The 14,184-nt window shown below is 38.7% G+C and overlaps 1 protein-coding gene across 1 annotated transcript; it reads right to left on the bottom strand.

Moving 5' to 3' along the window:
• Positions 1–8,855: 8,855 nt before the first annotated feature.
• LOC133878504 (triosephosphate isomerase, cytosolic) lies at positions 8,856–13,911 on the bottom strand. Its single transcript, XM_062317058.1, has 9 exons — positions 13,738–13,911; positions 13,459–13,534; positions 13,243–13,366; positions 11,831–11,915; positions 11,539–11,671; positions 11,123–11,217; positions 10,347–10,425; positions 9,274–9,356; positions 8,856–9,179 (listed from the first exon to the last, which is right to left on the bottom strand). Exons 1-9 carry the CDS (start codon positions 13,774–13,776, stop codon positions 9,132–9,134), a joined length of 762 nt encoding a protein of 253 aa, XP_062173042.1. The 5' UTR covers positions 13,777–13,911; the 3' UTR covers positions 8,856–9,131.
• Between the last annotated feature and the right edge of the window lie 273 nt (positions 13,912–14,184).

Raw genomic sequence — 14,184 nt, 5'->3', positions numbered from 1 at the left:
CTGAATTTGTTTAAAAAGAAAAAAAAAAAGAGGTGCTTTCTGAATTTTACTGTCTGATGTAGCTAAAAGTTGTTGAGTAATCATCACAATCTAAACAAAGTAAAAGATTGTACAGAGCAAGAGTGGTAGAAAGAAAGAACTTATATATAAAAAATAAAAATAAGTGGTAGAAAGCGGATGCAAAGGTGAGCAAGAAAATTGTACTCTTCTTTCTCATTGTTTGGTTTTGTGAAGGAAAAGGGAATAAAACAAAAGAAATGAGGGAGTTGACTGTTGAGGAAATATGTAATGGTGTGTTTCAGAATTCAATTCTTATTTAGTGTGTGAATTTCGAAATTTGACTTTGTGAGATAAAATTAGAAAAAAAAAATTGAATAAAATATGATTTATTTTTGAATTGGAAATAAGAATTTGAGAGAGTCAAGATCGGTGAAAGGAGCAAAAAAAAAAAAAAAAAGAATAAGAGGGCGAGAGTACGGGACTCACACACCTTGAAAAAAGTGGGGCTCCACATCTCGAATTGCTCAAAACAAGTAAGTTCTGCATAGGGTTGAAATTTTTTTATATGACTCGTGAACCAAACATGACATTAGAGGGTTAACGTTTGGCATAAACGAGTCGACCCACATGATCCGTATATGAAATTTATATATATCGTATATAATAAATACAAGTTGAAACGGTCAAGCGGGTCATGTCAATAATAGAGAGTTTGTCCCGTTTAACTAAAACAAAACAAGTCATATTCGGATTAATCCTTAACAAACTGGTGAGTCAAATGGTTCGGCCCGAACCGTCAGCCTAAATTGCAAGCCCTAATTCCGCACCTCAAACTGCCCAAGACTAGTGAGCCCTCTGCCGAAATTGGCTGCAAGTTTTGCAGTAAATTCGGTTAGCGAATTACAGCCATCCTTATCCCAAGGGGCTCGGCATGCATCAGACCTTAAGCAGTTCAACAACCCAATTGCAACTACATCATGCCAAAGAAGTACGAAACTCAAATATTTTGGAAGCGGCGAAAGCTTTGTAAATAAGTCCAACAACACATAGTTTTAAAGGTCATAATTATAATTTTACTGTCCTCCCCTAGGTTTCTCTTGTTTTAGAAACTTCTAGGAGTGAGAGTGTGTGTCTCCTGGCGATCTCTTCACGCTTGGGAGTTTCAGTCACTGAGTTTCTAGCAGTGTTTCGGGTCTTATTTTGTTGTGTTGGCCTAGTCTCTTTCTTTTCTCTGGGATGGAAGGCTTGATAGAATGTATGAGTGAGAGAATGAAGCTTATAGAAGGGGAAAGGAAAGAGATAACAATCACTGAGTCTGATACTGCAGATCTCCGAGGAAGAAGTGAAAGGTGTTTGTTGGGTAGGCTGATGTCGGATCGTTGTATCTAAAAGGAAGCTTTCAAGACGTTAATGACGAGGCTGTGGAAAACCGTAGAGGCAGTGGCATTCAAGGAACTACACGATAATCTGTGGTTGTTAGAGTTTTCTAATATGGCTGACAAACGGCGAGTTATGGAAGGTCGTCCTTGGCTCTTTGATCGTAGCCTGTTGGTCCTAAAGGAAATTGATGAAGATATTCCACCCTTGCATATGGACTTTTCCAAAGCTCTTTTTTGGGTACAGGTACATGATATGCCTCTCACGTGCATGAATCGGGAGGTAGGGGTCCGGATAGGCCAATCTATTAGTACTGTGGAGGATATAGATGTAACTGGCAATGGTGTGCGATGGGGTAGATTTTTGAGAATAAGAGTCTCTGTTGATTTCACAAAGCCACTGGAAAGGGGTCGGGCAATTGTCCTAAATGGTAAATCTCTTTGGGTCTCGTTCAAGTATGAAAAACTTCCGCAGTTCTGCTACCAATGTGGGAGAATCTATCATGCGGATAAGGCTTGTATAAGCAAGTCCAGCTTCCGTATTAATGAGGATGTATCGGCTAAGTCCTGGGGGGTTTGGCTTCGGGCGGATGACTGGCGCTCCAGAAAGGAAGGTTTATCGATAGCTCGACATTCAGATTATAATACAGGGAAGCAGGCACTTGCTGAATAGGAATCAGGGGCTTCGGAAAGTATTCCTGTTGGACATTCTCCAGCTAAGTTCATGTCGCATTTGAACACAAAAAATGCGGATGTTACGGGTGGGGATAGAACTCCGGAAGGTATCTCCGGGAAACAGTACATGGGAGAGAGAAGCTGGGATGTCCCAGCTGGAAAAGTTCCAGACGGACCAGCTGGAAAGATGATTGAACAGTGTACGTCCGATTTCATGGAAAGTGATGAGAACATGGGCGGGATAACTGGCATTAATGAGCAAGATTTAGTGGGGGATTTGGAAGGGGAAAATGCAGCTGATAGCAAGAAAGGTGAAGAAATTCAGAGAGAGAAGCTTTTGACTAGAAATGATACAGTGGTTAATGACCAGAATTATGTGGAAGACCGTGGAGTGTTAAAAGAGTCTTTTTGCATAGAGCCAAGTGTTGAAGATACTATACTTAATGAGGGAGCTTCGATGGTGAATGAAAAGATGTCAAAAGATAACTACGTGGCAGGTAAAAAGCTATGCAATACTAATGTGGCAGTGGTTAGTCATGGGTCCCAGCAGGAGGTGTCGTCTTTCCAGGCAACCTGTACAGAACAAGGAGTTTGTTCCACGGTATTAGTTTCTCCTAGTCCTAAACATGTGTATAACGTTGACCATGTGAACTTTCAAGCATCAACAGAGGAGAACTCGAAGATCTCGGGCAAGGTTCGAAAGTGGAAAAGAAAGTCTAGAGATAATACAAGTGACAACATTTGCGAAACTAAACGAAAGAGGAATGTTGAAGATGTGGAGTGGATACACTCAGACGTTCAGGAGCCTCAATTTAAGAAGAGCAATTCTAGAGGTGAGACACTTTTCCATACTGAAAAGGCGGTGGCTGATGTTCAGCCCCGCCTGTCACCATGAGCCTTTTATGTTGGAACTGTCGGGGGCTTGGGAACCCTCGCACAGTTCGAGTTCTTCACCAATTGGTGAAAGAGAAGAAACCCAATGTTGTTTTCCTTATAGAAACTTTGAGTAAGGAAAAGACTATGGAGAAAATTAGATGTAAATTGGGCTTTGAAGGTCTCTTTGTTGTCAACCCAGTCGGTAGAAGTGGGGGCTTAGCATTATTATGGAAAGAAAAAAAATTTCTGGAGATTTTCAACTATTCCCGTCAGCATATAAATGCTATAATTCGAAATGAAGACGGAAGCCCAGGATGGAAGTTTACCGGCTTCTACGGATGTCCCAATACTGCTAGACGATGGGAATCTTGGGAGTTATTGAGGTTCCTTAAGACTCTTCAACCCGCAACTTGGTTGTGTGCGGGGGACTTCAACGAGATTTTAGAACAAGAGGAGAAACAGGGAGCAGCCCTAAGAAGTGATTCTCAGATTAACAATTTCAGAATGGCGCTAGAAGATTGTGACTTAAGTGACTTGGGTTTTTCTGGGCCTCGGTATACTTGGTGCAATAGCAAAAGAGATGGAAACTGATAAGTACTGAATGTTACACATTCAAGCCCCTTAATTTACATATGTTAAGCTCTTAGTTTTGTTATAGTTTGATGTTTTGTGTTGTTTTTGTGTTTTCTTGTATTTTACAGGTTTTGTAAGAAACTCTATCAAATTCCAAGATTATAACGAAGTCGGCAAACTCACTTTTGGATATATTCAATTCCAATCAATTTTGAATTTAAGGAAAGAGAAGTCGGCAAAAAATTCGTTATTTTTGAAAAGAATCCAAAATGAGCACATTTCAGTAATTTAATCATAACTTTCGGCTCAAGTATCTGATTGCAACGAAATTGATGGAGTTGGAAAGATAAGACAAAATTCAACAAATATGTTAGAAATAGGTATTTCCTAATTCGGACGTTTACCATGCTAAAATTGCCCCGCAATAAGAGACCACAAATCTGTATGAATTTTGGAATCCTTTTTCTACTTGGATAGAAATTTCAGAAAATGAAAAGACTTGTAATTATTCTATTTAGACTAGAAGTCCTATTTATAATTGTAATAGGATTCCTAGAGCATCTAGAGCTTCTCTAATCCCTATAAATAGGCCTCTAGCCTTTGAAGAAAAAGGACACATAAGCTTTGAGAAAGAATCAAAGGTTCCATCAAGAAGGAGGTTCTTCCTAGTTTTTATTTTCTTTCTTTATTTATTTTCTGTTTGTATATAATTTTATTTTATATTAGTTGTAACTAATACTTTAGTTAGGGCTCGATTGAAGCCCTAATTATGTCTCGTTAAGGTTTTCAATTGGCGCCTTTGCTACAATTCATATATTGATGCTTAACTTGATTATTTCCTATTTTCTTGAATTCCTCTCATGTTTATGCTTGATCATCATATGCATGTGGTATGGATTTGTTATTTATGTCAATTTGGATGACTGAGTCCTGGGCATAATAAAGTAACAAAAGAACCCCATCACAGGTTCTTGGATTAATCAACATAAAGACAACTGGAATAGACACCATGTTCCAATCTGAGTGTGTTTACCGATTTCCATAAATTTATGCTTTCTTGAAGAACAACTTAGTAGATACCATTCTAAATCCTTCAATGAAGAAAAGAGTTAGAGTAGATACCATGCCTAACTCGTTGCTCAGGGAAATCAATAGCTTTAGGAGAAGATACCATTCCCTTGTGGCTGGTAAACATTAAGTATCAAGTTATGATGGTAGCATTGGCATTGTGAATCTTAATTGAGTATGATTAGCGGTGGATATCGAAGCCCTACCTTATTTCATATTATATTTCTTCAATATTTTTATCTCTTCTCTTATTTGATCTGATTAATATTTTTATTGCTTTTCACTCGTCTCAATTATTAAGGAATTCTTTTTAAGCATAATTTACCAATCCTCGTGGGAATGATCTTGTATTTGCCTACTATACTATCGTTTTGATCTTGTGCACTTGAGAGTAAAACGTACAAATATTTATCTATTTATTTATGTAGATATTTGCACAACAGAAACTTTACACAGGAAAGACTTGATAGAGCGGTTGCCAATAGAGAATGGTGTTCTCGTTTTAATCATGTGGAGGTTCAAGTCTTGGAAGCTATTTCCTCGAACCATAATCCGATCCTCATTTTGTATAGCAACGTGCCCTATGAGCTTGGTCATTCTCGTCAGGCCTTCAAGTTTGAAGCCAAATGGCAGCTGGATCCTGAATGTAACGACATCATTAAAGCATCTTGGGAACAAGATGTGTTTGAGGCTAATCAGTTGAAGGATATTCAGGCCCGTTTATCAGCTTGCCAAAGAGATCTTACACGCTGGAGTAAAGTAAAATTTGGGAAAGATGCAGAAGTGCTGAAGCAGAAAAGTAGGGGACTTCTTGAATTGCAAGGAAACAACAGCCCAGACCAAGTTAAGGTAATCAAGCAGATTCAAAAAGACATTGATGACATTTTGGAAAGGGAGGATGTCAAATGGAAACAGAGAGCTAAACAGAATTGGTATTGCAAAAGAGACCGGAACACTAAGTTCTTCCATGCTTGGGCTAATCACAGAAGGAAAGTGAATTCTATTCGCTTTATCATTGATGAAAATGGAAGGACATGGAGGCGACAAAAGGAGATAGGTAGAGTTTTTATTAATTATTATGAAGATATCTTTTCCTCCAATATTGCTTCTGATTTTTCCCAATGCTTGGAAAATGTGGAGCCTCGAGTTTCGGTAGAGATGAATTCAACCTTGTTGAGGCCTTTTACGGAAGAGGAGGTCGGCATGGCTCTTTCCCAGATGCATCCCTTGAAATCGCCGGGCCCGGATGGCTTCTCAGCAGGTTTTTTCCAAAAGGCTTGGTGTAATGTGGGAAAGAAGGTGTCGGAGGCAGTACTATCCTTTCTTAATGGAGGGCTCTTTGATGCGACCATAAATGCTACCAACATATGTCTTATTCCTAAGGTTCCATCTCCGGAGTCAGTCAAAGATTATCGGCCAATTAGTCTTTGTAATGTGGTATATAAGCTGATCTCCAAGGTGCTTGCCAATAGACCGAAACTTGTTCTACCGCATGTCATATCTCCGGAGCAAAGTGCGTTTATTCCTGGCCGATTGATAACTGATAATATAATTGTAGCTTTTGAAGCTCTCCATTCCATGGAAACTCGACTAAAAGGTAGAAAAGGATTTATGGCTATTAAGCTTGACATGAGTAAGGCGTATGATCGGTTGGAGTGGGATTTTTTGGAGGCTATCATGAGGAAGCTTGGGTTTGCTGATAGATGGGTTCGACTGATCATGACCTGTGTCCGAACAGTCTCTTATGCTGTTCTTATTAATGGTCAACCCCATGGACACATTGTCCCTTCCAGAGGTATTCGTCAGGGAGATCCCCTTTCCCCTTATCTCTTCATTATTTGCGCTGAAGCATTAAGTAGGATGTTGAATCATGCTGCAGGCTCGGGGAAGATTTCTAGTGTTCCTATTGGTAGGGGTGGGACAAGAATTAATCACCTCCTTTTTGCTGATGATAGCCTTTTGTTTGGGAGGGCTAACCTAGATGAATGGAGGCAAATTAAAGGTATTTTGGATGCCTATGAGAGGGCTTCTGGGCAGAAAATAAATCTGGAAAAGACCTCTATGTTTTTCAGTAAAAACACAAAGGAAGAGGAGAGGGTTCCTATTCTGCAGGAAAAAGGGCTTCATCCTACCCAGCGTTATGAATCCTATTTGGGTTTACCAGCCCTTGTTGGTCGATCCAGAATTTCTACCTTCAATTACATCAAAAGCCGAATCTGGAACCGAATGAATGGTTGGAAAGAAAAATTCTTATCCCATGCGGGGAAGGAGATCCTTATTAAAGCTGTTCTTCAAGCCATCCCAACCTACACTATGAACGTTTTTAGGCTACCTATCTCTCTATGCTGTGAAATAAACATGCTTATGAGTAGATTCTGGTGGGGGCATATGGATAATTTTGATCGGAAGGCGTGGATGTCTTGGAAAGGCTTAGGCATGAATAAGAATTCAGGGGGTTTGGGATACCGGGATTTGGAGAGTTTCAATACCGCCCTTCTTGCTAAACAAGGGTGGTGCTTAATTCAGAATCCAGGCTCTCTCGCAGCTTGGGTGTTAAAGGAGAAGTATTTTCCTGAGAAATCTTTTCTGGAGGCCTCTCTTGGTTATAGACCTTCCTATATCTGGCGAAGTATTTGGATGTCTAAACCTCTTCTACGGGAAGGTCTAATTTGGAGGGTGGGAGATGGTTCTAACATCAATATATGGGGAGACCAATGGATCTTTTCTCCCCATTCCAACTCTATCCAGGCTCCAGTTCATATTTTAAACAGTGATACTAAAGTAGCTGAAATTATTGACCAGGATAGTAGGTGGTGGAACATACCGCTTATTGAGCAAATTTTCCCAGCCGATATTGTAGAGAAAATATGTAGCTTGGCTATCAATCCTGGTATTGTGCAAGATAGGCAGATCTGGGCGTATTCGGCTAATGGTTTATTCACTGTCCGAAGTGCTTATTACTTGGAGCTGGATAGGAAGGCCCGTCAGAATGGTGGCAGCTCCTGTGGCCCTTTCCAAAGTCCTATTTGAAAAATAATTTGGAAGTTAAGAGTGCCTCAGGTAATCCATCTTTTTCTATGGAGAGCTTGTAATAATATTCTTCCTACGAAAGAAAATTTACTAAGGAGAAAGATTGTCACTGACCCGTTTTGTCCCTTGTGTGGCCGAGAAGTGGAAACTTCTGGACACGTTCTGTGGAGCTGTGATGTTGCTCGAGCTGTTTGGTCTGAAAGCCCCCGTGCCATCCAAAAATGCGCAGTGGATGCAAATGATTTTAACAGTATCTTTAGCCAGCTGTGTGAAAGGCTGGAGGATGAGGATTTCGAGTTAGCTGCCTTTATTGCTCAGAGAATATGGCTTCGAAGGAATCAATGGGTTTTTGAGAAAAAATTTATGCCCCCTAAGTGTTTGCTGATGGGAGCGAAGGATTCTCTTCAGAAATTTAGGGAGGTCAATACCCTCTCTTCAAATTCTACCTCTCGGAACTTAGTGTCCCCTTCCTCCTGGAGCCCTCCCAGTGCTGATACCATCAAGGTGAATTGGAATGCTGCCGTTGACAAGCGGAAGAATCTTATGGGGGTGGGTGACATTGCTCGTAACAATTTTGGGGCAGTCCTTGCGACTCAGTGTGTGGTTCAGAGGTTCATTTTGGATCCGACGGTAGCTGAAGCGATCGGTGCTAATTTGGGCGCAGAACTTGGTCGTACGTTGGGTCTTCATTCCATCTTCCTAGAAGGTGACACTAGCGTGGTGGTCTCGGCTCTAAATCGGGAAGAGGAGGAGTTTAGTAGGTTGGGGAGTATTATTGCAGCAACCATAAAGATCCTTAAGGAATTCCCTGTGTGGAAAGTTGGTTCTGTCCGGAGAAGCTGTAATAATGCGGCTCACCAACTTGCTAGACTTGCTGTCAGTCAGGCTTTAAACCAAACTTGGATGGACTCGTATTCGTCTTGTATTTCTGATATTGTATTGGCTAAGAGGCATTTGTCTCTTTTTTAATGAGATTACATGCACTTTTAAAAAAAAAAAGTCCAACAACACATGGTGTGGGCATTTGCCTATTTTCCTCCACTTGTCACCCACGTGCATCAATTATTAAGTCCTATGGTACAATGGAATTCAGTAGGAATATAACCTGATTAGGGTAATTTACTAATAATTCTGCAACCACCACCCTTGGACGGCAGGGAGCGTCCAAGATAAGAGATCCCCTTTGATACGGATGAATCCAAGGAAAAGATAGATCCAAGGAAATAATATAAATGCATTCCACATAAGGGCTTGTCATTTGTTAAAATCAACCGTAACCGATAAGCTCCATTTCAACTAGAAACAACCGGTATCATGTCCACATATTCAGGTGTTATTAAAAGCTCAAACTGAGATCCATGCCTCAAATCACAGAAAACAAAGAAAATCTGACTCTTTAGTATTCTTGAAATTATTCTGGCCAAAATCTCCAAGGACAGACATCAACTACAAAATTATAACACAAATTTTCCATCAAGCATTCAAGAAGGAACAAGAAGGGCTGCCATATCAACACATGGTAATGATTTTCAATCAATTCTTGTTCACTGTGGCTGACTTGATAATGTCGATGAACTCCGGCTGAAGAAGAAAATGTGGGAAGGAGAGTTGGTTAACCCAGGTTTAGACAAGAAACCAAACAAGTGAAAACAATGACATAAACACAAATAATCACCTTAAGGGAAGCTCCACCAACCAAAAATCCATCCACATCTGGCTGTGTTGCCAATTCTTTGCAATTTGCTCCATTTACAGAACCTACAGTAGATATGGTTCAAGTAAGATTGACATCGAGGGTATATAAGTAAATCATCTTTCTGAAAGAACAGTGGTACCATATTCACTCTAACAAAAGGAACAGCTGTTTCTATGATGCGGCAGACCAAGTAAAACCAAGGAAAAATTCCACATCATAAATGAGTTGAACTTGATTTGGTGTCGAACCTAAATTGAACTAAACCAGCCAGCTAGGATTGGTTCTTGGTCTGATATCCTGATTATATCAAGATATACAAACTGGAATAGTTGCTCAATTTAGCAAACCAACCCCTACATACCTAACAGCAATAGTATACAGAAGGTAAAGGAATTATATGAGAAGATGTAGGATTTAGCTGGCTTGTTATGCTGCCATATTGGATACTTCCGGTCTACCAGGTCCTTAAGGCTGTGTTCTACTTGCTAAAGGCTTACTTGGCCACTCTAGGCATTTAGTTCAGCCCTCAATTGGAGTAGTTTGTATGTGAACCAATTGATTTACCCACAAGAACATCAGAAATAATAGATACTATAATTCTATCAAACATTCATCCAACAAGGTTGAGATGGCACTCCCAACAAACCTTTGAATTAATTCTTGTTAAATAAGAAAAAAAAAAGATTCAATGGTTGATTTGGAGTGCCACGTCAACATTGTTAGATGGATGTTAGATAAAATTATAGTATCTAGCATTACTCCAAGAATATTACTATGCATAAGGAGAAAATAAAATTCACAAGAATTTTGACAAACTAGAAATTTCTGCAGTAGTAGACATAAACTCAACCATACACATGCAGATACATAGATGTATAAGCCTGTTATAGATGATTATGCCTCTTAATCATAGCTTGACAGTCCATAGAGGTCCTCTAGTAACTTGCTTTTGTATGAAGCTAGCTTATTAATTTACATATCCTGATAAAGTGAAAAGGTAAAAGAATTTATAATAGTGGTTGCATATTAAAACTAACGCAGATGAATAATACCTCCATAGATAATTCTGGTTGATGCAGCAACTTCAGCACCAGCATTGTTATGAAGCCATTTCCTCAACTCACAATGAACCTGGCAGAAAAATCCTTAAAATGTGAAAAAAGCATTTTTCATCTAAAACAAATTGAAGCAATATCATCTTTTTGAGTGCATAGAGATAGCCTCTATTTGCGACGATCTCTCCTTACTACAATCTAATACTGAATTAAAGAATGTGCAGAAAATAATGGACAGGGGAACCCTACGTGGCTCAAAACATATAGATCCAGCAGCTCTATACTGGGACCAGAAGGCGGAAACACAAGTTTCCAAATACAGCTAGCTTGAAGATCTAGCTATGGGTAACAAGCCTGTATGCACGCTGTGTCTGCAGATAAATTGCAGACTATCTGTGTGTTGTACTTTTGCAAGCATTCATGTAGCAAATAATAGGCAGTAGTCTTCCAATAGTCAAGTCAAAAAGTATATTTTTTAAGGACATTAGTGTATCATATATAAAGTTATCATACGGTCAGAAAAAAGCATTCCTCGCATTATTAGATTAAAAAGGGAAACTATTGAAGTGATCAACCTAGTGTCATGCATCAATTGACCCCAAGTATTAAGATAAGCTCTCACGAGGATTAGCACATGAACTGGACAATTTATTTGGAACAAGAGCCCTAACTTCCTCAGACGGAAACATTGCCCCATGTTCAAATCATTATAGCCAAACTTCAAATTTAAAGAAGAATAGCTAAACAAAAAACATTCTTAGAGGCATACTTACTTCCTGAGCCTGAGCAGGGGTTGCAACCTTCCCAGTTCCAATGGCCCAAACTGGCTCATAAGCCAAAACAATATTATCCCAATTTGATACCTTATCTACAAGAGAAAAATAAAGGTTAATTCATCTATAAAATCATGATAGAGAGAAACAAAAGGAGCAGAACATGTAATAGCTACAGCTTGTTAATCAATGTGTAAGAGTAAATGAAAAGATGATAGAACCAAAATAGTTACATAGAAACTTCTAACATGCCAGTTGAAAAATAATCAGTTTTAGACCAAATTAGATTCGGTAGGAAGTTCCCTAGCCCCATTTTCAAAAATTGTTCCTTAAACCAAAGAAAATTGAGAGTTTAAAGTATCAAACACACAAGAAAAGAAACATATTTGCCCCTTTCAAGTACAGCAAGGAGGTACCTGCAATTGCTTTTGTTTGTGCAGCAACAACAGCCACTGTAGATCCTGATTCTCGCTGTTCAAGAGTCTCTCCAACACAAGCAATCACTTTTATGCCTTGAGAGAGTGCATATGCAACTTTGTCTCCAACAAACTGCAAAGACAAGCATGGATGGCAAAAAATGCAATTAGCAAGCGGTAGATCAATCTATAACACTAGAAGCACCACCATAGGAGCAAAAATTGTTCAATCAAACTATCATACAGTAGACATATGAGAAGATATCATCTAAGGGAACACAAAGTTGCTTACCTCACTTGACTCGCTCAAAAGAGATCTTCTTTCAGAATGACCAAGTATGACCCAAGGAATGCTCAAATTGACAAGCATCTCAGCACTGTGGAAAGAGACATCAGCTTCACATTAATTACATAAAACCAACCATATTGCACAAAATTCAATAGGAAGTAAAGTAAATAAAAAGTTCAACTACATAATCAATAAAAAAAAATGTTTTCCAACTATAATTTGAGAATGGAAAAGGGAGTTTTAATATATAAAGCACCAAAATGGGAAACGTGGTAGATTAAATTAGGAAAAATACTAGGTCTTGTTTGGTTCGTGGAATAGACCATTGGAATGGAATGACTATTCCATAGTCATTACATAATGAGTATTTTTTTTTGGGAAAATGTAGTCTATTCTTAAAGGAATAACTATTTTTCTCATTTTTTAGAGGAATAGGTATTATTCTTCGTAAGAGAATAGTTATTCCAATGGGAATAACTATTCCAAAGAATAGACCCTTACGAAACAAAGTAATGACTATTCCTAGGAATAGTCACTTTTCCTAATTTAAAAAAACCCACTTTACACAGTGGCCGACCGACCACCCCAAAGGGTCGTTGGCCAGCCACATATGGAGTCGGGGGTGGTGCGATCACCCTCGGAGAATTTGGGGGGTGGCACAGGCCACCCCCGATGAGTATTTTGGGGTGGCCGACCACCCCAATATGTGGTCGGGGGTGATGCGATCACCCTCAGAGCATTTGGGGGTGTTTTGGGGTGGCCGACCACCCATTGGGGTGGTAGGCCACCCACTAGTTTTCAAAATTTATTTATTTATGTTTTTTTTTTTTTTTTATAGTTTGAGTTTTTTTAAAAAAAATAATGTGGGGTTTTTTAAGTACTTTTGATTGAATTTCAATTAAAGTATATGTGTTGTTACCAAACTAAAGAGTAAGAATAGCCATTCTATTTCACTATCTTTTTATTTCCGATAATAACTATCCAATTTCCCAATAAAATACCCATCTGCAAACCAAACGAGACCTGAATGTTCATAAAAGTAGTGAAAAATACCCACGGTGTAGGGTACAAGAAACTAATCAAAAGATTTGCAATTTCACAAAAAATAGTCTCAATTACAACAGACATTTTTATTTTATTGTCATGTTCTTTTGGGATAAGTGCATAAAAAATAAACCTCTTATCTAACATTGAAGAATTGATAATGAAACTTTGAACCTAAAGCTCAATTGGGAAGTATTCATTCAGATAGCCCATTCAATAACGCAAACATCAATACTGATTAATAACTGCATTCTTATCATTTGCCGTCTATGAAACTTACAATTAGCAAAACCAAAACCTACCATTTTGGCAAATCATTCTGCTTTAAACTGCGCTGAAACAGAGATAAGGAAATACGATGTAGAACATACCTAATCTCTCCAGTAAAAGCACCACCTTTGCGAACCCAACAGTTCTGGGCGGCAACATGGAAATCCGACCGCAATAAGCTTTTCACCAGAGGAAGAAACACAAACGGAGGGCTTACAACAACCTCTGCACAACAAAGAAGGAACCACACCGATCTGAACCAACTCCTAAAGTAGAAACTAATACTGAGAGTCAGAGAAAGCTCAAACAAAACTCACCCACAACATCCTCAGAAGGGACTTCGACTTCATTCAATGTGGACACAATCTTCTTCACCTCCTCGCCTGTCCCATTCTGCAACAAAAATCAAACCCAGAAAAGCTCAACCCAATATCTTACTATAATGAAAACATTTAAGATATAAGCACTTACACACACATACATACATATATATACATGTATGTATATGCCTAAGAATTTTAAGATCTCAAAGAAGTGATTAAACCAATTTTGAGATCGGAATGATGGACGACGGATGAACAATCAGAGAGACATACGCATTTCCAGTTGCCGCCGACGAAGAATTTCCTGCCCATGATTTTTGTGTTCTTTGATGTAGCGATCAAAATAGGAAGCGTTTTGGGGGTTTGTGAATCGTGGAAGAGGGGTTTCTTATAGTGCGACTGTGCGAGTGAACGAGTAAAGGCTCTCTCTCTCTAATGACTGTCGTACCCCTACTTGTCCGTTTTTACTTTCCATTCCTACCAAAATTATCAATATTTCATGCTATCTTCTCGATCTGTGTTTTTCGAGGGTTTTTTTTTTTTTTTTTTTAATAAAAAAATTTTAATTTTAATTTTCTTTATTTTTTAAAATAAATTATTTTGATGTGATGTAATATAATTTATTTTTTGTATTTTCACTTTTGCATGTTTTGTGTGTATTTTGAGAAGTGTTTATGTTTTGTGTTCTTTTTATTTAAGAGAAAAGATAGAAAAGAAAGA

The sequence above is a fragment of the Alnus glutinosa genome, chromosome 9 (assembly GCF_958979055.1).
Source record: "Alnus glutinosa chromosome 9, dhAlnGlut1.1, whole genome shotgun sequence".
Lineage (NCBI taxonomy): Eukaryota > Viridiplantae > Streptophyta > Magnoliopsida > Fagales > Betulaceae > Alnus > Alnus glutinosa.
The sequence above is the reverse complement of the archived record's forward strand: the minus strand, read 5'-3'. Positions and strand labels throughout refer to the sequence as shown.

Coding starts and splice junctions, on each gene's coding strand:
- LOC133878504 (XM_062317058.1), bottom strand. CDS start 13,776: ATGGGCAGGAAATTCTTCGTCGGCGGCAACTGGAAATGC. Junction 11,916..13,242: donor GCTTTTACTGGAGAGATTAG/GTATGTTCTACA, acceptor CTCTTTCCACAG/TGCTGAGATGCTTGTCAATT. Junction 11,672..11,830: donor TTTTGAGCGAGTCAAGTGAG/GTAAGCAACTTT, acceptor TTGTCTTTGCAG/TTTGTTGGAGACAAAGTTGC.